Here is a 26474-nt window from a genome sequence, read left to right as displayed (position 1 = left end):
GCATCGTTCCAAAGATCCTGTGGCTAGTATTAGTAATCACATGTTCTACTAGACTTGATTTATTCTGTTTTTTGGAAGAAATGTAGTATTAGTGTTGTTAGCCTGGTTGGCTGAGTGGTTAATGTACCCGCTCTCCGACCAACAGGTTGCAGGTTCGAATCTTACTGTGGGGCATGGATGTTTGTGATTGCCTTTAGGTTTAAGATGAATTTCATCAGCTGGTGTGAGACCACAACCCCACTTACAGGCCTAAAGTGAAAAAAAAGTCTATAGAGAGTAGGATTTCTAGACAGTGTAAGTAAATTAAAAATGCAAAAATAAATCAAATTGATAAAAATAGGGGGAAAAAAATTCTTAACCTACCCATGGTACAAAATGCATGATCCTTTTGCGGGTGACTGAATAGACTCTGGGTAGTAGTAAAATCTAGGAAGTGTGAAATTACATTCTTTTTCTTATTAAAGATTTGAGACTTCACTCTGCAGATTAACTAGACATAGTTTCACTTTTTACAAATTTTTCTCTAGCTGACACCCTAGAATTTTTATAATCTAAGATTCCATTGGATATTCTAGACCTCTTCAAGTTCATCATGAATTCTGAATATTTTAGCTGGAATGAAAAGCTTTATCAACAAATTAGAAAGTATTATAATGGAGTCTCCAATATCTCCAATGTTGGAGATGATGTTTGTTTAGAACAACTGAAAAAATTTTGATGAGTAATCCAAATAATCGAAAACCTTCAACATCGCCTCACTATATGACCAATGTCTTTACTGTGTGGAATAATTAATGTGAACAACTAGACATCTTCTTACAAAAAATCAATAACCTTTCACATAATCAATTTCACTATGGGACTTGAATCAAACGGAACTATATCTTTCCAGGATGTTCTTATAAAAAGAGAATTGGTTGGTTCCTTATCAGCATGTTTCTGCAAACCTTCCTTTTTGAGTCAGTATATCATTAGACTTTGGCTCATCATCCCTCACAAAAATATGGCATTATTAAATGCCTTCTTTCCAGAACTCATATTATCTGTTCTTTGTTTGATCTACTTCACAACGAAATTTTTACAATTAAAGAAACTGCCATTCTCAGTGGTTATAATCCCAAAAGAGTAGAGAAGATTATCAACCATTCTTCTCCACCCTCCATTAGAAGAAAAGACTTGCACAGAATTGCCATCCCGTACATTAAAGGTATTTAATGGTTAATTGCTTGCACCTTAAAGAGGTTTAACATTTCCACAACTTTCAAGGCTACAAATTCAGTTAGCTCATTGATACCATGTCCAAAATATAAAATTCCATCTTTTCTGTTACATGGAGTCTCCATTCAATCCCATGCAGCTACAAATTATTCTACTTTGTACAAAGTAGAATAATTTGTAGGCCAACCTGTTTCTATATGGTTTTTTGAACACCAATCTTATTTTTCCTCCAAGAAATGGAACAAACTGGATCCAGTAGAGCATGCAGAAAGTTTTTTAACTTGGGTATACTATGTTAAAGATACCAAGCAATTTTATAAGCTCGGTTTTAATCCTTTTTTCCCAAGTGAAGCAAATAAGTCAAGTTTGCACCTGAACGTAGTTCAAGTCTGAGGCAACTCGTAGTAAAGGTGGGGTCAGTTCCGATCACTTTCCTTAGTATTTCCCCCTAATGCAAAGCACATCCCCTTGCAGAGATGTATGATGCTATGCATTAAAGACAAGGGCCACTACCCAGACCGGTTTCGACCTTTATTGAGTCTCGTCAGTGGGAGCCAGACCCATAAATGCCAAGGTTGAAGTGATACAGAGCTTATAGATTTTATCTAAACATGCCATCATTAGTTAAATGGTGAAAGAATAGGGAACCACCCACTGTCACACTTAGTGTACTTCCAGGCAGAAAGTTGGCAATCTAACTGCAGAAGTCCTGGGACAGACCAAATGATAGGAGTTTGTTTAGCAAATGCTCTCTGAAGACACTGGTTGGAAATCCAGCAAAATATAAGCCAGTTAATAAACTCTTTTTTTATAGTTTAGTTCGTTTGGTTTTGTGATACCATTAAAATAAGTTATGAATGATGCAATTAGAAGTTCCGAAGCCAAATAAATATAAGATCTGACAATACTGAAGTCCCAACATATAACAGACTAATATAGCATCATACATCTCTGCAAGGGGATGTTCTTTGCATTAGGGGGAAAATCGGAGCTTACTCCACCTTTACTACAAGTTGCCTCAGACTTGAACTACGTTCAGGTGCAAACTTGACTTATTTGTCTGTTTGCTTCACTTGGGAAAAAAGGATTAAAACCTAGCTTATAAAATTGCTTGGTATCTTTAATCAGTTAAACATGGGATTACTAATACTAGACACACAGGATCCTTTGGAATGATGCCAAATTACTATATAAATGTTCCCATAAATATGAGTGTCTCTTTAAAGAAAGTTACAAAGTACTTCAGCATCACCCAAATCTCAACCTTAACAATTGACTCTCCATGCCAAAAATCTAGGAAATTATTATTAAGCACGGTAATGTTTAATTAATGAGCATGTATTTTCTTAATCACAGAACTAATGTAAATAACTATTTGGGAACATTGATCAAGTGTAAACGGATAAGTATTTTAATACTGACTAGTTTCACCAAACTTAAGCTGTTGGCATCATCAGGGTACAAGCACTGAGGTTAAAACAAAATAGATCTTAACTGTAAATTCTAAAAATTATAGTTACAAACTAAAATAGCATTGAACGTGAATAATACACGTATCGCGTGTACATGATTTACCAGTTGTTGCTAAGGAACGTTCTATAGTTAGCATTAAAGTTCATTTCTTATGTGTTCAGAAATCTAATTAGGGTTTTCCATATCTCTGGAAGTATTATTAAACCTTGGTTCCTGTTAAGGTTATCTGTGGCTGCTTCTTTAAACATTCGAGAGTGGTAGTCTTCTTCTAAGGGGTACAACTTTTGTCCCACTCAATGATGTGGTTTGTTATGGAGAAATGTGATGACAGGCCTGATATGTCTTGTGTGTTGTTTTTAACTTGTACCCTGACGATGCCAACAGCTTAAGTTTGGTGAAACTAGTCGGTATTAAAATACTTATCTGTTTACACTTGATCAATGTTCCCAAATAGTTATTTACATTAATAATGTTCAATTATATGTTTTTATTACATGTACACATATGCTTCAATTTTTGTCACATGCAAGCACACTTCAACTGATCCTAAAAATACTTTATTTTTTTTACCTGGCTGTCTCATGAATGTATGTAAGGAGAGATTCCATTCTCATTCCATTTTTTGATTTCCAACTGTTTTATACAAATGATGATTCATGATATGTGAACGGAAATGTCTGTATTTAGTCTATCTTAATGAAATATTTTGACTTGTGTTACTTATACAGAATGAATAATGCACAGTTATCTCTCAGTAAACCGGATGGCATATTGCCACTGCTCACATCATTACATGCACTGTTATTGCAGTCCATATGTAGGAATGGTATTTCATGGTTTTGATGGATTTACAGTATATAGGATTATCAGTGGTCAAGTAATGCCTGGAATGAAAGATGGAAGAACTGGTTACTAAAATAAAGAGCCAAAAGGCTTCAGTTTGGCAATGCAAAATTATATAAGTCAAGTGGATATTAGATCCAGCATTATTTCAAAGCTGAATGCAGAAACTCTGAAAGTTTCGTGAGGTAAGTTGACCAGAGAGCTTACGGCAGTACACTCCCTGGCATTCACGAGTTACCTTAGCATGAACTACTTAGAAGACATAGGCACTGCCCAAGTGTTTATGTATTAGTATTTTATTAGTCCACTTTGATATGGTTTCACAGACCTGACAGCTGTTTCAAACTGGTTTGTTCTCCCCAGAGATCAGGATAGAAACCTTAAGAGAGCAAAAACTCTCTTTCAGTACTAAGGAACTTGAAATGTCAGAGAAATGGATTTTTTGTAAGCAAACTCTCAGTTGGTGCATAAAAGTAATTACTAAAATAAAGAGCCAAAAGGTTCGGCAATGCAAAATTATATAAGTTAAGTGGATATTAGATCCAGCATTATTTCAAAGCCAAATTTAGAAACTATGGAAGTTTCGTAAGGTAAGTTGGCCAGAGATCTTACGGGAATACGCTCCCCAGCATTCACGAGTTGTGATTTCGAAACAGCTGTCAGGTCAGCGAAACTTTATCAAAATGGACTAATCAAAGGTGAATATATAGACGCTTAGGCAGTGTCTATGTCTTCTAAGTAGTCCATACTAAGGCAACAATGAGAAGTGTATTCCCGTAAGCTCTCTTGTCAACTTACCTTATGAAACTTTCATAGTTTCTACATTTGGCTTTGAAATAATGCTGGGTCTAATATCCACTTGACTTATATAATGAAAGAACTAGTTTCTTGTGTTTATCCAAAGTTATGATTATTTATTTATTTTCAAGGGAATGAAAATTAACTTTTAAACAATTTCTTAGAAAATTTTGGAGCGAGGGAAAAATAGGAAAGTAATTGGATTTTTAAAAATTGTTACTCTTCTTAGTATGTGCTGATTTCTAAGCTGTTGATATAAGCAGTAAAATAGTCAACTTGGGAGCACATACTTTTTGAATAAGTTAAAAAATTCCATCAAAACTAAGAAAATATTTAGACTTTACCGGATTCTTCTAATTTCTTTCTGGAGAAAAAAAAAATCAGAAAGATTGAATATTCTTATGTTTAAAATGGTATGAGAACTTTTAGCTGGTCCATCAGAGGTGAGATAAAATGCTAGGAGATTGGTTTTGCTCTGGTTCATGATGCAGTAGAACAGTAAAACCATCTGGATGCAACTGATGTGAAAACAGGAGGAAAAAAATTGTCCAGTAGCCTTCACAATGGATTAGGATGCAAATTTCTTGCTTTTGTCACTCTCTGATGTACTGATAACTTGGTTGTAAGGCATATATATATATGTAATTCATTTTTTAACTTATATTAAAAAATGGATACTGTATATTAGGGTTACCAAGTAATTTTATAAGCTTGGTTATTTAACTCCTAAAACCAAGTAAGCAAACAGTTAAGTTTGCACCTGAAACATAGTTCAAGTCTAAAGATGGGACAACACCAGGGCAACTCATTGTAAAGGTGGGTAAAGCTCTGATCACTATTCGTAATATTTCCCATAATGTAAAGCACATCTCACTAGAAGATGTATATTGCAATAAATTTGGGTGGGGTCACTACCCAGACCTGTTTCAACTTTTTTTGAGGTCTCCTCAGTGAGTAGCTAGACCCTAAATACCAAGGTTTTAGTAATACAGAGCCTTATCAACTTTACCTATACAAGTTGCTACAAGGTGTTTTTATTTTTAATAAAAATCTCTGGAGGAGATATAGATGTAATTAATTTTTTAACTTGGGTAGCGATCCTACCCATAATGTATTGCAGTATACATCTTCTAGTGAGATGTGCTTTACATTATGGGAAATACTAAGAATAGTGATCAGAGCTTTACCCACCTTTACAATAAGTTGCCCTGATGTTGTACCATCTTTAGACTTGAACTATGTTTCAGGTGCAAACTTAACTGTTTGCTTACTTGGGATTAGGAGTTAAATAACCAAGCTCATAAAATTACATGGTAACCCTAATATATATATATATATATATATATATATATATATATAGTATAAGCACAAAAGGAAGTTGAAGATTTTAATAAAAAACCAATTGTAATTATACTTCATTCATATCCAAAGAATCAAAGCACATTTCTTTCAGAACCAAACACTTATTGAAATTAGAATGCAAAATAAATGTTTCTTGACATTATTATTTTCTCAGGCATCTTCAAGGGGTTGAGACTCATTGCAGGAGGTCTATACTGACCATTATTCACACAATATCTATCATACTTTTTGCTCATTTGCTAATGAAGCACGCACAGTCTTTTCTGGCAACTAATTTGCCACCTTTCCCAGCAAAAAATTTATAGTCCTAACAGCAACATCCTAATCCAATTTTTCCATAATTTTCAGGAATGAACCTTGTTTTCTTTCCCTTTCTGTCAAGAATTGAATTTTTAGAGTCATTCCTATAAAACTCCTGTAATAACTTATTTCTATTATGTCCTCTCTTTTTCACCATTCCTCATCCTCAAGGAATCAGGCAACCAGATTTGAACAGAGCAGTCCAAATATGACCATAATTATTAAAGCCTTATGAAGGGGAATAATATCTCTTCCCAGCTTGCAAGCAATCTGGTGTACTATTATGGCTACCTTTGCATTATGCTCTCTAAAATTCAACTTGTTCACATTCATTTCCAAATCTCTGGCCTCATCAGTTTTGCAGCTTATTTGCATCAGTGTGGTGCACAGCTTGTGATCTCTTCGTCCCAAAGCGCATACCTTAAACTTGGCAGCAGCTGTTATCCTTTGCACTGTCAGTCTGTTTGTCATCCTGCAGGATTAATACATCATCATCATTTGCTTCTCTTTCTAGCTTTGCATCATCAGCAAATAAATGAATATTTCTCTTTAAATCATAAACAATGTTGTACGAAACAGCAGGGAGAAGCAAATAATGAACCCTGCAGTACACCAGTAGTCACCTATCTTTTTTTCTAGATTGCATTCCTTATATACTGTTCATTGATGCCTGTCAGTTACCCGACTCACCATCTATCCTCATTTGCTCCAGTTTATGTAACACAGATTCATGTGGTATCTTGTCAAATCCCTGTGCAGAAGTCCAGCAGCATCACTATATAGTTATTATTTCCTTTATTCACCTCAACACATGTAACAATTGAAATAGTTGTTGACCTGTAACAATCGTTTCAGTGATCATTTAAAATGTTTAAATTAGTAGAATCAAATAATAGTCCAGCCAGGAAATGCAGAATAGAAACTGCAGAGATCATTACATTTGACATTGTTATAGCATCATATAATATAATATAATGTTCAGAAGACTATATGAGTAATACTCTAATAAATTTAGTTGGGCCTGGCTCCCACTGAAGAGACCTCAATAAAGGTTGAAACTAGTCTGGGTAGTGACCCTTCCCTTAATGCATAACATTATACATATCCACAAGGAGATGTGTTTTGCATTATGGGAGATACTGAGATAGGAGTGTTGGTATCTTGCTCCACCTTTGCAAGGAGTTGCCCAGTGTTGTACCACTTTACCCCAGTCCTGAAGAAGATGCTTTCAGGTGCAAACATTGTTTGCACACACTTGGATAAAGGATTAAACTAAATTTATTATAGTATGAGTAATACTCCATTGGAAAAAGAAACTGATAACAGGTTGGCATTGTCAAGAGGACAAAACAGCAAGACAATGTACTGAGCAGTTAGGGTAATAGGAGAGTAGTGAATATTGCCTGGTCTCTTGGTAGACATGAACAATTTGTGTGGGATCACTGATAATAATATCCCAGTATCTCCTTATGCTTGATCAGAACAGTTGGAGAAAAGATGCCAGTTGAAGTTGTGAACATTGGATTATGGAAAGTAATGATTTAAAGAAACAAAATCATAAAGTTCAGAATGATGAGTGGCTCTAGGGGTGAATGAGTCAACAAATGAATGAATGATAAAATTAGGTAAAGCAGTTTTTTTGCAAAGATCAAAAATAGATGCTAGGAGACACTAACAGTCAGAAAATACATGTCCAAATGCCACCTTAAAAAAAATAAAAGTCAGAGTATGCTTCTTCCCCCCCCCCCTGCTTGTAGTCTATTTTCTCTCTTAACAAGGAAATATTTGACACAAACCACTAAGGTATTTGGTAAATTAAAATTAGGACTAGCATGGTATATATAATGATGAGATACAAAATTCTACCGAAAAGTTCAGAGAATTTGACAAAAGCACCCCTGGGAGTCTTCAAGTGCGACTGTGTTGAGTATCTTCTGTGACTCTGTCTGGATCTTGTCAAAACAATGCCCTTTCAGCTGGAATTTCTTTCGTGTTAGGGAACAGGATAAAGTTACAGGGGCAAGGTCAGGCGAATAGCTGAATAGGGAATGACTGTCATGTTTTGGAAGCCAAGAACTGTCAAATAACAAGTGATGTGTGGGCACACTGTCAGAGAACCCAGTCATTGTTCTTTCACTTGTCTGGACGTTTGCACTGAATGCTCCAATACCCCCTCCCTTAGCCATTATAAAACCTCACATTCAAACTTGCCATTGACAGTTTGAATTGAGGAAGGAATTCCATCTGTCCTTGAGTTTGTCCATCTGTGAAGTGTTATCAGACAAAGCAAAAATGTTTAGCTTTGGCCGATATCACCAAATGCTTCCTTAAGCATTTGGTGGGTTTTCACAGCAGTTTTTTTGAGGTTGAAGCAAAATTTGATGCAGATTATTTTCTCCTTAAAATCTCCCATTTCAGTTGCAGAAAAAAATCACCCAGACACTAAACATGATGCTGTAACTAAACATGTAATCCAAGAATGCTGCTTCTTTCTCAAGTTTGCCGGCTGTTGGCATATTGGTTCATGTGCTGTTCAAATTCCCTGAACTTTTGGGTAGCACCTCATATATACTGAGCCATACATACAAAGAAAATTCATCACTTCCACAAATCATGGGTTTGACAGCATCAACCCACTTGGACTCCTTGCATGCCTATAAGAAGGATAGCAATAATATTGTTTTGCTAATTAAGAGGGAGATGTTAAATCCCGTTTTATTTTATAGCCGGGTACGAAACTCGGGTCGAAATCCATCGACATCCGTAGAGTTTCAATGCCGAAAAACATCTCCCTCTTAATTAACAAATTCGCCGGTAAAAATAGCCTTTCGGCTTATTATCTTTGTAGTTATTGTTTTGCTAACTTTTAAAGTTGTACTCTCAAAAAAAAAAAAAAAAAAATGTTGAAACCCTGCCAATCATGACATGATACTGACAACATTTCTTGTATTGTATGGTAGAAGACATTACAAAAAGAAAACCTGGACACATCCCTAGAATGAAAACATGGTTTGACCTCTTCAGGTTTATGTTAAGTAAAATAGTGATATACCAGGTGAGAAATTCATTTTGTCCTTTTCTATAAAGGATTTTAACAGACTTACCATTGCGAAGGTGTAGGCAGAGGATTTGGTTGCTATAAACTGACTAACTACCACCTTTTAAGACACTACAAAGTTTGCATTCTTCCTTGGTTATATGAAAAGAGTATCCACATCCATTTAGAGGCATAAAGGTGGCAGATGTTACTGGATTCAACTTATTAAGATGTATGGCATAACTAACATGACTATTTGAGGCCTTACCTCACCAACTGGAGGAAAGTGTGAAACCGCACTCACAATTACATTATCTGATGATATGATCAGATCTAAAATTCTTGTTGAAAGTTGAAAGTTTAGAAAGGATTAAACTAAAGTTATTATACTAAAACTCTTGATCCCCAAGTACCCTCCTTTACATGCTGCTTGAGATAGTTACCATATTTACTTGAATACAACTCGCACTTTTTCCATAAAATTAAAGCTAAAAAATTGTGGTACGAGATATAAGGTACCTGAGGCAAATAAGGCCCAGTGTCTAATAAAGCCCGTTTAAAAAAAATCACATTTACGGTAAGTTGCGCGGTTTGGTTTCTTACACACACCACAGAGGACACAATAAGCAATGGCAAATCAGTGGCGCCGTATTGTGTAGACTATATTGTGTCAGTTTGACCTAGACCTTTGTGGGAGGTGGTTGTGTCTTCCCGTTTAATAATATTACGCCGCAATAATTCATAAATTTTAATTTAAAATATTGTTCTTTTCACATTGTTTTTATATTTAAATTGTTCTTTTCACATTGTTTTTATATTTAAATTGTTCTTTCAACATTCAGTTTTATGATAAAAAATGTTTTAATTGATTTGAATTCATATTTTACGTGAAAATAGATCTGATCTAATCTAGTTTGCGGCGGTTAATAAGGCCCAGTAAATTTGTTGATGGGCCTTATTAAACTGTTATAATTTATGATTTTATTTTTTGGTGATTGCTCATAATAGTTACTTATTTTATTGCTAAAGGCCTCTGAAAATGTCAGAAGTTGAGAAGAAACGGAGTCTTTGGACTGATGAAAGACTAGAAGCAGCTATGAAAAAAGCTGTGCAAAGAGGACAACTATCATAACGTGCAGCATCAGAACGCTATGGAGTACCTAGAAGAACATTGAGAAACCATTTAAAGACAGAGAAGACGACGAAAAGATTAGGAAGAAATACTGTGCTAACAAAAGAACAAGAGAAGAACTTGGTAGAAAGAATAGTAAAGTTTGCTTCAATTGGCATCCCTTTAACTCCAAAAGCTATACGCAGGCAAACTTTTATATTTTGCGAACAAAATGAAATTAGGAATAACTTCAATAAAGAAAGTAGCCTCACAGGAAAAGATTGGTTGAAACTATTTTTAAAGAGAAACCTAATTTCTAAACTTAAAGCTCAATTTTTGAATCCTGCTCGAGCTGTAAGAACATGTTCTAATCCTCCATCATGTGATTCAGATAACCCCGATGATGAGATTCCATTGGCAAATCTAAAAACAAAGAACTCTTTGAAGTCATCAAAGATCTTTTCAAAGAAAAGGATAGTAAGAAAGAGAAAGCTGCCACTAAAAAACAGGAAGAACCAAAAAAAATATATAAAGGAACAAACAGAGTGTCAAAAGATGGGTGGTGTTGCTGATATGAGGCAATGCACACTGTCTTAAACAGTACCATAAAGAGTGTGTTGGTCTCACCAAAGAAAAATGTGGCGTATTTGTATGCCCTTAAACTACTATGGTTTAATAAGGCCCACACAAGGTGTTTTTTCAAGACTTGGTTAAAATATAAATTACTGCAAGAATTGTTCTTATTTGTGCTTTTTTTAATTAGTGATAATACAAACTTTAATATGAACACTATTGTTTCAATTAATCTAAACAATTGTCTAACTTATTCAAATTTTAAATAAGGTGGGCTTTATTTGCCTCAGGTACCTGATGCGGGACTTTCCAGGAACTAAAGTTTTCAAGAAAAAACTGCAAATGGGACTTACTAAGCATCTCCTATTAGCTATCGCTACCTCCGGCCTCGAGAGCAGTTTTCTTGTGTGCATTGTCAAAGTCCAAATAGCGTCATCTTCTTTCCCATTATTTCAAGCAAAAATTACTACTAATTTACAAGACTTGAGATACGTCATGAACAGTCCTTCACAAATGACTAACGAGAAGTGAAAGCTTCGCTATCTCTACTGGCCTACCACTGTTGCAAAACAGGCAACAGTGGTAGACTAGTAGAGATAGAGAAGCTATGAAGACATGCGTATGATTGGTGCAATATTAACAAAAGAACACGCTACCAAATGACAAAGGCAAGCCAACAGTTGAGTTGAAATGCTCTTCAACCGAATTCCTTAATATCTGAAACTGCCATAACAACATTCACTATATATTTCTTAGTTTTAACACATTCATGATGGGGTGGTGTTTCGCCGTTTATTTATTGTTCCAACAGAACTTCTCATTACCGTTTGTGTACCACTTCCATGTCGTGGGCTAGCTCAACTCACACAAAGCTTCAGCCCTTTGGTTAAATTTTATTGCTGCTTGTTTGCATGGCAGCTTCCGCAGTGAGCTGGCAGGCAGACTCACAACATATTACATGGCATGTTTCAATTTGAGGTAAAATTTTATTTGAAGTTAGCCTTTGTGATCTGTCTTAATGATCACATTGAAAATTTCAAATGCAATCAAACAAACACTTATTATATGTAATTGAAAAATTGGACAATAGTTTTTAGTTAGATACTGTGTTTACCGGTGCAATATATGGTTTTGCTTGAGTCTATACAGCATAGTTTCTGTGGGAGAGGACGTGATTCATTAGTTACTGCCATTTTTATCCCAGTTGTCTCTAATTGCACTATTAGTTGAGAAATATATTACACAGACTGCAAATGTCTCTGTACCTTATTCAGTAATACAATAAAACTAGTTGTTTTTCTTGCATCTGCAGTATAGTGGCTGTTGGGGAGGGCATGTTGTTTATCGTGGGGGGAGTGAGGTATTATCACCCCAACGTTAACGTATTTAAACTTTTTTTGTGTGCGTGCGAGGTATATGTGAAACTTTTTCGTTTATTTTTTCGTAAAGTAAAATCTGGGTTGTGAGTTATATTCAAGTAAATACAGTATCTATCAAGAACTCGAGAAATTCATTTTCCTTATTCCCAAATGCTATTTCTTCATTCCGGTCTATACTGCCATAATTAAAATCGCCCTTAATAATCACCATCCTCCACATTCTCTGGACTATAGCAACATCCAACTAAAGATGTCTTCCTGTCAACTTCCACATCATATCACACTGCCTCATAACCAGTGCCACTGTTTCCCTCTTTCATGGCTGCCTTATATGGACTTAATTCCTCTTCTGTCATCACCAGCACCCCCCACACACCCCCCCACCTTACTGCTCTTTCTGTCCTCACAAAAAATACTGTATCCTTCCATTTCTATTCCTGTTTTGATATCATCTTCATTCAACCATGTTTCACTTATTCCGATGGTTTTGGAGAAAATAAACTCAATCACTGAAATCATTTCATCCCCCTTATTTCTGATGCTTCTGGCATTCATAAACAAACACAACAGTTAATTTTCAGGTCTATAACCAGTCCTCTCCAAGCCACTTCCACAGGACTGGGGCAACTCGTGGCAAAGGTGGTATAAGTTCTCATCACTTGCCTTAGTATCTCCTACCTATGTATAATGCTATGCATTAAGGGAAGGGCCACTACCCAGACCGGTTTTGACCTTTATTGAGGTCTCATCAGTGGGAGCCAGACCTAGAGGTGGTGATACTAAGGTGGAAGTAATGGAGAAGCCATATTTACCTATACAAGTTGCCAAAAGGTGTCACACTTTATTATTAAAATTCTCTGAATTAGAGATAAGTTGATGGAAGTTTTTTTGGCAACTTTTATAGGTAAATATGACTTTTCCATTACTTCCACCTTAGTATCACTACCTCTGAGTCTGGCTCCCACTGATGAGACCTCAATAAAGGTCGAAACCGGTCTGGGTAGTGGCCCTTCTTGCAGACATGTATAATGCATAGCATTATACATGTCTGCAAGAAGATGTGCTTTACATTATGAGAGATACTAAGGCAAGTGATGAGAACTTATACCACCTTTACCATGAGTTGCCCCAGTCCTGAAACTACTTCAGGTGCAAACTTTGTTTGTTTACACTTGGATAAAGGATTAAACCAAATATATAATTGGTAGCATTGCCAAGTGAAAAACTTCCATCATGTTTATCACCACTTACCACATATATCTCCTTGTCTCAACTTCCCACCCACATCGCAATATACTCCATCTCCAAAAACACATTCACTTGCTATTTTCAATATCCATTCATGCTGGCTGGGGCATTGTCCTTTTAAACAAGGACCTCGTTGTTTTTGCCAAGGAAACAAAATGAACAGCAAAAAGTCAGATACTGGAACAAATCCAGAAACACACCCGAACTCAGCATCACCAGCATTCAAGATTGGTACTATCAACATAAGAAGCATGAATATCAAAGAAATGGAGCTGGTTGAGGAATTGGATAAGTACCGGATTGATATAACAGAGGTGACTGAAGTAAAAAAAGCAAAAACTGGTGAGATCTTTCTAAGCAATAAATACAAATTGTTATATTCAGGCAATAACAATCAGGGAAAAGATGGAGTAGCTATATTCAAAACAAAATACGAGGCTAATCTTCTGGAATGGCAGGCAATATCAAATATAGTGATGAGGGCAAATATCAGAATGGGGAACTGAACAATGAGAATTACTTGGGCCTATGGTTCCACAGAAGGTTCTACTAAGCTAGAAGTGGAGGAATTTTTTGAGACTTTAGAAAAAGCAGATGACACAAAGAAAAGAGAAAAGTTTGTCCTTGTTGCAGATCTAAATAGCAGAGTATGAAATGATTGTCAGACATACAAAAATATTTTGGGAAAATTTGGAGAAAAGAGCAAAGCTAATAATAATGGCAAATACCTTTTGGATTTCTGCTCAAGACATGGACTGGTTATTACTAACACCGTGTTCCAACATAAAAATGTGCACAAATTCACATGGAGAGAAGAGGCAAGGAATAAGAAAAGTCTTATTGGTAATGTTGATAGTGATGTTTTCTCACTGGTGCAGGACACTAGAGTGTACAGAGGATTTGAAATTGGAAGTGATCACCATTTAGTCTTGAGCAGGATAAAATTGAATTTCGTATTGAAAAGAAGAATATGTAAGAAAGTTTTAAAGTAAATAAATGTTGAGCAGCTCTCAGATGTGAACTTTAGATTAAAATACACAAACATTATTGAAGAAAAAATGAAAGAGTTTGAGAACAGGAACCAAACCATGGAGATTCAGTAGCAATCCCTGAAGAAAATATTGATTGATTCAGCCAGAGAGGCATGTGATGAGGTTGTCTGCAAGGATAGAAAAATCAGAACTCCATGGTCGACACTGGAAGTTAAAGAGGCAGTTAAGGAAAAGAAGAAAGCATATTGAAAGTTCCTGAGAAATAAGTCAGCTTGTGCACTTAGAGAATACAGAGACACTATGTAAAACTAGCTAAACAAAAGTCATGGGAAGACTTTGGCAAGCACATAGAAAATAAATATCAGGAATGTGGCAAAATATTCTGGAGGCTGTTGAAAAATATCAGAAATAAAGGAAAGAGTGCTGTAAAAGGAATTAGAAAGTTAAAGGTGACATGGAAACTGTAGAAAAACATATTGTTAATGTCTGGAGCAATTACTTCGAAAAATTGCCAAATGAAACAAGCAGTGGTAAAGAACACTCTACAGGTGTGCAGTCAGGAATACATATTCATACTTGAAGTAGAAAAAAAGCCATCAAAAGCCTTAAATGTGGAAAGGCAGCAGGAGTAGATGATATTCGACCAGAAATGCTTAATTATATAGGTATAAAAGTCTTACAGTGGCTGCACTGCATAGTTCAGAAGGCCTGGACAGAGAGATGAATTCCAGATGATTGGAGTATAGTTATCATAGTACCCATATAAAAAATGGGAAATAAAACTGAATGTGAGAATTACAGAGGTATTTCCCTACTGAATGTTCTTGATAATATTTATACAAGTATACTTGAGAAGGATTGTAGAAAGGAAGCTTGGTGAAGAACAATTTGGATTCAGGTATAGAGGCTGTCAGGATCAGATTTTCGCTTTATGACAATTAGTTGAGAAATCGTGAGAATATAACAAAGATCTATATTTAAGTTTTGTAGACCTGCAAAAGGCATATGACAAGGTGCCAAGAGAAAAGCTATTCAAAATGCTACGTAGTCTCTATATTTGAGTTGTAAGTCAGCAGTTAGAATTGAAGTACAGGAAGATGGTTTAATGTTAAATCTGGTGTCAGACAAGGATGTACATTATCCCCTCTGTTATTCATTATCTATATGGATCACATTATGAGGGAAAGGGATATTAAATTCTGATATCAAAATTGGAGATGTTAATCTTAGCTCTTTACTTTATGCAAGATGATGTTATACTTTTAAATAAATCCAGTACCAGTCTGCAAGAAATTGAATAACTGTTGTAATAAATTTAGTATGGAAAATCAGTAATAACAAGACAATGAAAATGGGCAGAAACATTGAAAATATCAACTGCATAGTGAATGGAGAACCTATACATAAAACATTTCAGCTACTTAGACACAGTTTTTAGTGAAGACAGTAAATTACCATATTTTTCAGACCATAAGACATACCCCAAATTATTGTCTGAACTATTGTTATCATTCTCTTTAAAAACTAAGTCGTCTTCAGTACCATCCATTGCATAACTTATGCAGTATTTTTTAAAAGACTTGATAATCGTCTCGTCTATTCAAAACACTGCATACACTCGCCCACTAACTGCAGTTGACACTGGTAAAGTTTTCATATATAAATTAGGGATTCTGACATATGCAGCGAGACGCGTGTTTGGCTTGCATCGAAAACATGGGAATCCAAGACTTACATGGTATCACCTATCTTTGGACCACAAGACGTACCCAATTCTAAGTCAATTTCTCTATGTAAAAAGGTGTGTCTTATGGTCTGAAAAATATGGTAAATATGGAAATAGACAACAGAGTCAACAAAGCCAAAATGGTAGGAAGTCAACTGAATAAATTTATATGGAATAATAGAGAAATTAGTCAAAACACTAAATTAGCTCTATACAAGATGGTGTTCAAACCAATTTTAACTTATGGATCTGAGAGCTGAGTAAGAAATAAAACACTTGACCAAAGACTAGAGACCACAGATATGAGAGTACTGAAAAAAATTAGGGGACTTGAACACATGGCATCAATGGCAATGCAATATCATATTAAGAACGATGATATTAGGAAAGAAGTTGATATTGTTATCAACCAGGAATGTGTGTAAGCAGAGCTAATCAGATTTTAGTTAGCAGATGGTATGGTCACTTAATCAGAATGGGAGAGGAAATATTAGATAACAGATTGATTTGGAGGAAGACTGTCGATAGGAAGTTAGTAATGATGTAAGATAGGATATGATATCCTAAATCATAATATCCTAAACACCCCTTGAGGGTACATGTCAAGAATTTGATGAGGATGACTCTCCCAACACCATGTTTCCCAGGCTCCCTCTCATTTCCCTGTTCCTCTTGCTTTCCCGTTCTCTCTTCTTCTCTTACACTACCATCATTTCCACTGACAAGCACTTCTGTCTCTTCAATGCCACTCTCCTGATCTTTCACTTCATCTCTTATTTTAGATCTCTTGCATGCAATACACACTATACTTCCATCTAGCAACACTTTCTCCAGTACACTCAGTCCAAAGCCATTTAAATGCAACCCATCATACCTGTATAATTCCATTCTTCTCTCAAACATATGTGATACATCCACAAACTGTACTTTCTTCTCCTCACGCAGCTCTGCTAGCATACCATTCATGATTCCAGCTCCGTCTCAACTTATCATCATCATACCCTGGCAACACACTGATAACCTTTCCCACTATACTGTGTTATTTCACTCTTCTCAATAACCTCCTGATATTTGCCCTTACATACTCCTTAAAGCATTTGTCCCCACAAGTATTATTAGTTCTCTAGCATGCTTTCTCCTCATGTCCAATGCCTGAATTATCCTGTTTATTCTTCCTCCAGGATAGCAGAATAGATTTACTCTTTATCTAAACCTGTGCGGAAATGTCCGGTGCGGAATTTCCATAAACTGCTATCCTCTTTTACCCTTTTTTTCTTTCATTCTATTCTTTTGCATGTTTATTTATTTATTTAGCATATGGCAATCTTCTTCTTCTTCTTATTGTGCTATCTTCTATCGAAGGTCAGCGACCATCTTGACGAACAAACTGCGGTCTTTTGCTAATCTGAGCAGTTGTGCACTGCTCTTTCCTGTCCACGTCTTGATGTTGTCAAACCATGATATTCTTTTTCTTCCTCTAGTTCCTTTGCCATCAATTCTTTCTACCAAAATAGTTTGTAGAAGTTGGTATTTGCTGTTTCTCATGATGTGGCCGAGATATGATGTTTTTCATTTCTTGATTATTTGTACAAGATGTTTAGCTTTGCCAATGGATTTTAAGACATCTTCATTGGTAATTTTTTCTGTCCATGATATCTTTAGCATTCTTCTGTATAGCCACATCTCAAAGGCTTCGATTTTCTTGATGGTTGTCACCTTCAATGTCCATGTTTCAACTCCATAGAGCAGAATAGACCACACGTAACATTTCAGCATTCGGCATCTGACTTCCATGTCTTTATTGCAGAATAGTGTTCTCATTTTCATGAAGGACTGCCGTGCAACTTCAATCCTTGTCTTTATATCTATTTCTGGATCCCACTGTTCATTAAGCCAACAACCAAGATATTTATATCTTGACACTTGATCAAATTTTTCCCATTGAGTGTCAGTTTCATTGATGAGGCTGGATGTTTGCTGATGATCATGTATTTTGTCTTGTTGATGTTTATATTTATTCCCATTCTTTGGCTTTCTATGTATACTCTGTCAATGAGTTTTTGGAGATCCATAATGTTATCGGCAATTAGCACGGTGTCATCTGCATATCGTAGGTTGTTAACAATCTTTCCATTTATTGTGATTCCCTCTGAACATTCTTCCAATGCTTTTTTAAAGATTACCTCTGCATATATGTTGAACAGGAGTGGTGAGAGCACACATCCTTGTCTCACTCCTCTTTTGATGTTAATATCACTGGTGGTAATGTTGTTTGAACGGTAGCTGACTGATTCCAATACAGATTTGTTATTAGTCTTATGTCTTGTTCGTCTAGCCTTATTTGTTGAAGGACTTCTATTAAGTTAGTGTGTCTGACTTTGTCGAATGCGTTTTCAAAATCTATGAAACACATAAAGACAGATTTCTGTTTTTCTATGCATTTTTGTATCAATATTTGGGTACAGAAAAGGGCCTCTCTAGTACCAAAACCATTCCGAAAGCCCAATTGTGTTTCACTTAGAGTTTCTTCACTTTTTCTATAAATGCGATTCTGAATTACTTTCAAAAATATTTTTAATGTTTGGCTCATTAGACTAATAAGTCGGAAGTCACCACAGGAATTCGCTTTGGATTTCTTTGGGATAGTGATAAATGTAGATTTGAGCCAATCTGATGGAAATTCATCACTTTCATATATTTCATTAAATAGTTTTTCAAGAAGTTTGATGTTATCTGGTTCTATTAATTTTAAAAATTCTGTTTGCACACCATCTGGTCCACTGGCTTTTCCTGTTTTACTTGTTCGTATAGCATTCTCTATTTCGCATTTCATGATTGCTGGTCCTTGAATGTTATATTTTATATTTATAGGCTTCTGTCTAGTATCATTGAAAAGTTCTGTTACATATTTTATCCAAATCTGTGCTTTATTCTCTTCTAAAACTATTTTTCCATTTTCGTCTCTTAGAGACACTATTTGCTTTTTCCTCAGTTTTCCGGAAATTTCGTTGATTTTCTTATACAGATTGAAATTATCATGTTTCTTCTGAAGCAGTTCAATTTCAGTACATAAATTTTTCATCCAATTTTCCTTGGCTTCTTTTATTTTTTTCTTGATGATGTTATGTGTTTCTATATACCTGGCTAGGTCTTTGTTTTTGTACATTCTTCTTGTATCAATAAGAGAAAGAATCTCATCTGTCATTCATTCCTGTTGTTTTATATTATTCACATAACCTACTTCTTCAATACTTGTTGTTACGATGGCATTCTTTAAGCTATTCCAAAGAGATTCCACACTTTTATTTTCTTCTATGTTAATCTGTTGTAATCGCAGGTTAAGCTGTGTCTTGGCACTTTTATTTATGTTCGGGTCTTTCAGTTTTTCTACATCAATTTTCTTTTTCTTCTTTTGTGATTTTTTAGCTGATTTTAATCTAAGACGTACTTCTGCAACTATGGGATTGTGGTCTGATGAGATATCTGCTCCAGGATAAGTCTTTGCACTCTTTATACTACTGTAGAATCTTTTATTTATCAGTATATAATCAATTTGATTTTGGACAATGTTACGTTGGTTATCTTGAGGCGATTTCCAAGTGTACAGTCTTCTGGGTGGAAGTTTAAACCAGGTATTTGCTATTGTTAGATCTTCTTCCTGACAGAACTGGACTAGGCGATCTCCTCTGTCATTTCTGGTGCCTAAGCCATGTTCGCCAATAATTTCTCCATCACCCCCTCTTCCTACTACATAAGTATGGCAATCTACATAAGTCAAAATAAATATGTAAAAAGTAAGTGACAAACAATTAGAATAAAACAAAGACACTTGTATTTTCAGCAAAGAAAACACTTATAAGTTAAGATCAAGTTGTCTGATCCAGTCTATAACAGGCATTGTCGCCTCCAGGAAGTTGTTCTTTGATCTGTGTATGCACGAAGACTGCACTCAGTAGAAATGTAGTGGATTGATTGATTCGGGTGCCCACAGTCACATTCCAGTGAGGGAATTTTTCCCCACTTGTACAGAGAACTTGCACATCTTCCATGTCCAGTGCGAGTCCTGTTCAGTGTTATCCATTTCTTTCAGCTCAGTTCCATACCTGGGATGTTGAGACAATGCCTATCAAACCAAGTTTGGAGTTGGGCATTGATATTTATAGTGCACATTCATTTCCATTGTTCTCTGGTATTGTAGTTGGCCATTCTCAGGTGTTTAGCTTCATAGAGAGGGAGCTTTCTTGATTTCAGTCTGTTGAGCTGTAGCTCTAGTATGTCATTGTATAGGCAATTCAGTATTTCTGGGTGTTTTATCATATTCTCATAGTAGAGAATCGTGTCTTCGTAGGTTTGGTGGTATTATGTTACTCAGCATTGGGAGCCAGTAAACAGGAGTTGTTTTATGGTTCCAGTGATAAGTTGCATTGTGGTGTTAAGCTGGTGGTCATTTAGTTTGGTATGGCAGCTATTGAGCCAAACTGGATCGCAGTACTCTGCCACTGAAAAAAACCAATCCGAGTGCGGATGTTCTTAATGTGGTTGCTGCTGCACCCCAAGAAGTGCCACATAATTTCTGGATGATGTTGTTTCTAGTTCTTATTTTTCCAGCTGTGTTTTCAGCATGTTTCTTATATGATAGGGTGCGATCAAGTGTAACTCCTAGGTATTTAGGATATTTGTTATGGTGTAGAACTGAATTTGCAAATCGGATGTTCAGCTCATCATGTGCCAGTTTATTGCTGGGATGGAATGTTGACACTTCAATTTTACTTTGGTTTGGTTGTAGTCTCCATTTTTTAAACTAGGCATGCATAACAGCAAGGTCATTTGTGAGAGTTTCCTCCTTCCATTTTAGTTCTCTGTTTAATTCTTTTGCATACTTTCATTAGTTTCCACTAAATATCTCATATTCCTCATTTCATTTTATTCAACTGTTTCATCAAATTCTACATTCTGACAGTTTCACTCTCTGTCACTCCCATAGCCTCACAACCTCTCATATTGCTGCACTGTACTTACGTTTCCTCATTCATACTTTCTTTCTTTTGCTCCCTTATCACTAAACTCTTGCTTTCGCTAACTTTTTGCTTCTACATCTTAGAGCATTCTTTCACTCCCTCAGTTTCACTAGCTTTTGTTTTATTTCCATTTCTTTCATTTATGCCATCTTTTATCTTTTCAGTCTGTTTCGCATTCATTGCTTTGTGGTTTAAATAATATATTGCACTTCCTACAAATCCATACCTTCCCTTATCTCCCATCCATTGTCTCCACAAAAACATCCCTTACATTCCACCATACATACATACTACACTCACAACAGCGAATCAATTTCAAAAAGTCTATGTTGTTAATGCCACTTAATTTTTGCAGCGTTCACCTAGTTGCACCGGTCGATGCCCTTGTGAGTACCACCATTGTGTTAATAAATCACACCAGCAATCATGCAGACAAACTTTGTTCTCAAAAATAAATAGTACAACACTAAAATTCAAGAAATATTGCTGATTATTACTCAAAATACACTTATCTTTTCCAGAGCTCTTTTCCAACACTACACACCTTACGTCCCTCTAGTAACGGATGATGATGTGAAGACAAATATGTATTTGGCCATTGAAGTACAGGTTATTAAAATGTCGGAAATTAAGGCAGCTATTTGATCCACATTCAGCAGTAAACTTGATATAGTTGTGTAAGGAGTTTATTTTATTTAAAAATTGCAGCAATTCCGTCTCTGAGTGTGACCACACTATAAAGATTTCATTCACAAAACAAAGCCAGATGTGAGGTGGAGGAAATATACTTAGAAATTACATAAAATAGTATTCTGGCCCCTTGGACTACTCAGGTTCTTTCTGTTTGCTTGTATAACTTTTTTTACAAGTGTTAAATAGCCTGTGTTTATTGTAAATAAACACAGTTTTAAAAAAAAAAAAAAAACAGCTAACGCCTTTTTATTCCCGTATACAGGAGTAGGCGAGGCCATTTAGCCCTATCTAACTTTTGGAGACTGAGTGGGCAGTTCAATCTCCACTGGTACCCAATCAGAGACAGATGGCCCAAGGCTATCACTAATTAAGCGGTACGCAGTGAAGAGAGACGGCTCAAATGTGCCGCCATCTCGTGGTCCCTAACCCTAACACAATATATTTTTTTAATGTCTGAAATAATGTGGGTTCTACGGTCGATTTTCTTGAGTTTACAGGACGAAAAACCCGAGTTTCTGGGAGGAAAAACCTGCTTGCCCGTGCCAGAGATCGACTAACTCGGGAACCGGTCGAAAAAAGGCTTAGAAAAATTTCCTCTAGTCGCCGACTAGACTCGAAACCAAGCCTTCCTTCGTGCGGCCAAGCGCGGTGGTGTGCAAACGCCACATCCACTGAGCTACACAGGCTCTATAAACACATTTATTTACAATAAATAATTCATTGCAATAATATGTTCATATTAGTGCAATAAATATATTCACCTGAATAATATATTCAGTTAATATATTCAGGAAATGTAAGAAATTAGGAGTTTCTTGAAGTAGCATGTTGGTGAATAAAGATGTCAACATCAAAGAAGATTGTTATTACAGATCCTTAACTTTTTCTTTGAAATCAGTACTGCTTTTCAGAAGGCTCAAACAAATTAATTGCAGATATTGTGTAATTTTCATACATTTTTAACACAGTTCAGTTTGAAATTTTAAACCCCTCCAGAACTGATCTTTCTCAAAAAATTATCATGTTAGTGTATGTGTAGATATTGTAGCAAACATGGGTAAAGCATTTGGCAGTCATCATTAGCTTTTAAGGCAACTAATTTAAGAACTACAAGGGGACAGCAAACCTAAAGAAAAAAGGAAAGCTCCTTCTCCTTGGCGACTTGAACAGTATAGTAGGAAATGAATCTCAGGCAATATACAAATGTTTGATAAAAAGAGCAAAGATAATACTTCTAAGTACTTGCTGGATTTCTCTTTGGAACATACACTGGTCATTACAAATATTTAAACATAAAGATGTGCATACAGAAAAAACACACAAAAAATAAGTCTTACAAAAGGAATCAAGGTCAAACAGCTTTCATAGGTGAACTGTACATCCAAATATACAATAATTATTATAGTGGGGGGTGTTGAAATTTGAAAACAGGAATTCAAGTAATTCACCTGGCAGGACATGATTTACTTGTTCAAGAAGTAAAATCATGGAAAGGCTGCTCAAGTGTTTCTGGAAATTAACTCAATGTGTTCTCTTAGAGAACGGAAAAAAAAATATAAGAAAGCTAAAACGTGTATAAAAGTAGTTAAACAAGTGTAGACAAATTTAGAAGAAAATATCAAAGATTTTAAAATGTTTTGGAGAGTACTAAAAATATTAGAACTAGAGGGAATGGGAATTGGATAATAAAGATGGCAGAATTGAAGTTGTATAAGGATATTCTAGATGTCCAAAGTAATTGCCTGAAAAAAAAATTGTTACATGAGATAAGTGGTGACGAGGAAGAGATAGAAAATATTCGAAATGCAGTCAAGAGGTAGTGCATATCAGTAGTTGAAATGACAAAAAAAAAAAAAAAAAAAAAAGCAGAAATTTTAAAAAGTAACTGACTAATTAGGTAATATTTGACCCGAAATTTCCAAATTTGCTAGTAGTAAAGTTTTTACCTACTGAGCATTCTTCCCAGATAAAATAACATGTTGGGTTCAAGCAATACACGGATGGACAACCAGAAAACCAGTTATCATGAGAACATAATAAGGATATACATTTAAGTTCTATAGATTTGAAAAGATGGTTTAATGTAAATATAATTTCTTGGCAAAAATGACAAGAAATTATATTCTTGGTTTCATCCTTTATCCAATGTAAGCAAACTTGTGCATGAAGTCACTTCACAACTGGGCTACTTATATAGGGGCTAATAACTTCATATCAATTGCCTTAGTATCCCATAATGAAGCACACGTATCCTTAGAGATATTTCCATGCAAACTTTGTTTGCTTACATATGGATAAAGGATGAAACAAAAGATATAATTTCTTGGCATCTTTATTTTATAGTATAACCAAATGAAAAAATCTTTCAATATCTATCTATCTCTAATCCAGAGTATTTTAGTAATAAGGTGTGACACCTTTTGGCTACTTGTATATGGAAATATGACTTCTGCATTACTTCAACTTTGCTATCACTTCTGTGTGCTATCACTGATGAGACGTTAATACAGATCAAAACCGGTCTGGGTAGTGGCCCTTCCTATAATGCATCACATTATACATGTCTGTAAGGATATGTGTGTTGCATTATGGGATACTAAGGCAATTGATGTGAAGTCATAAGCCTTTATATACAATGAGTCCAGTCATGAAGTGACTTCATGAGCACACTTTCTTTGCTTTCATTTGGATAAAGGATGAAAAACCAAGAATATAATTTCTTGGCATCTTTAATTTATAGTATAATGAAGTGAAATAACTTTCAACAAAATGATTTAATATATTAAATAAGTTTAGTTAGTTGCATATGTGTAGCATTTAAAAGTAACTGCAAAAAATGAGGTCACATTTTTCTTGGTTTGAACTGAATTTACTTTTAAATATTACTTCTTTTTATTAGGTGTGGATTAACAAAAGAGCAGCTAAGCCAGACTATTGGTATTCATCCAACAGTTGCAGAAGAAATAGTCAAACTGAACATATCAAAACGATCTGGACAAGATCCTACAGTAACTGGATGCTGAGGTTAAAGAAATCTTCCCTGCATATTGCATGAGGAGGGTCTTTATTACTGAAAAATCTAGCTGATGATTTTAAAGAAATCTTTCTACAAAATCTTCCATAATTTTTTTTGAGTCAACTTTCACTCTAGAAAACACCATGTTTATAGTAAACTGACTCTGAAAGTATCCATGTTATTAAAAGCCTAATAACATCATTGCTCTTCTAGAGGGAGCTTACTAATCTATAGTGGAAAACTATAGTGAAAGTTTACTATACGATGGCTGTACATAAGATTAGAGAAGGAAACATATTATTTGATGAATGTCTTGCATAATCTTCAAACTTCAATAATACTTAACAGCATTTCTAATATTTCTTGAAACTGCAGTGTTGTCTTATGTTTTAACAGTAATGATGAGAATGATATGTAGGCTGGTCAAAATTTTGTAGTTTTGTTATTATTATTATTTTCCAAGTAGTTTGCAAAGAAATTTATAATTTCTTGTAACATTGTTTTAAGCCATGTTACAAGTATGGACCATAATGAGATACCTTTACTAATTTTGAGTATAATTACTATCTAATTTTAAAATCCGTTGTACTAAAGATGCACTTGCTTTGTGAGTGAAGATTTCTGCACACAAAGATATTCCTTTAATGTTGGAACTGAATTGTAAAAAATATCATCTACAAAATGTCTGATATATAACCTCTTATATTAATTTGATTAAAGGTGTTAATATGTAATGGTTATAAAATGCTGTTGGAAGCATAATGTTTAAACAGAAAAAGAGGAAAAGTTGTGATTTCTTTTAAGTTGAAAAAGTTCATGGACGTCAATAAAGACCCCCTTTTTCAAGCAAGGGTATATATAATTTATATTACATAATTTTTGGGTGGATATGTATGATGTCATATTTAAAAACCTAATAATGGCTAAATGTGACTGAAGATTATTTCTACTCTCATGAGTTATAGTTGCTTAGTATAATTTTATTCAGCCTTTTTATCAATTAAATGTATTATGAGAACTGGAAATAATACTTGAGCAATTTTTATATTGCCTTGATTAATGTATTAAAAAAAAATATTCTGTTTTTCATGTTCATGTATATATAACTATTTGATACCAGGAACTTAGAATTTACCTTGATGCATATTCTGTGGAACCATGTATATTCATTTTATATATAAAAATTGCTTGACAATTTTACCATTGCTTTTCTATGTTGAGCTAGTCATATAATTTTTTAGAGGCAGTTCTTCTTTGTTCATTCATCTCACCTGTGGTATGAAGAATTACTATTTATAGATAATAAGCAGTTTTTATTATTTTATTTACTTTTTTATTTAAAAAAAAGTTTTAATCTGTTGAAAGTTTTTCACTGTTATACTATAAATTAAAGATGCCAAGAAATTATATTTTTGCCATATATGATGCACTGTTGTATTTGATGCATCACATTTTTCATGTTGAATTTTAGGAAGAAACTTCTTTGCAGTATAAGATGCACAAATTCTGCATCACATTTTACACGTAAATATTAATTTTTCTTTTTTTAATTTTAATACATATATTTATCATTTTATTAGATAAACAATTTTTAAAAAATCTAACATAATAATATATATCATCATTAACCCACTGCTGGATAAAGGCATTTCCAAGATTACTCCAAAACTATCTGTCTGCCCATGTC

At 34.9% G+C, this 26474-nt stretch overlaps 1 protein-coding gene across 1 annotated transcript in view; it reads left to right on the top strand.

Annotated features, from left to right (window-relative positions):
• LOC150107148 (thioredoxin reductase 2, mitochondrial-like) overlaps nucleotides 1-25987 on the top strand; it is a 187839-nt gene extending 161852 nt beyond the window's left edge. The window contains exon 14 of the mRNA XM_090391030.1: nucleotides 24671-25987. Coding sequence (XP_090247156.1) covers nucleotides 24671-24800 — 130 coding nt within the window. The 3' untranslated portion in view covers nucleotides 24801-25987. The remainder of the gene's footprint in view (nucleotides 1-24670) is intronic.
• The last annotated feature ends 487 nt before the right edge of the window (nucleotides 25988-26474 follow it).

This window comes from Typopeltis vanoorti, chromosome 4 (genome assembly GCF_054136105.1).
Source record: "Typopeltis vanoorti isolate ZY-2024b chromosome 4, IOZ_Tvanoo_1.0, whole genome shotgun sequence".
In the NCBI taxonomy this organism is placed as follows: Eukaryota; Metazoa; Arthropoda; class Arachnida; order Uropygi; family Thelyphonidae; genus Typopeltis; species Typopeltis vanoorti.
Note: the sequence above shows the minus strand (reverse complement) of the source record. Positions and strands in the feature narration are given on the sequence as shown.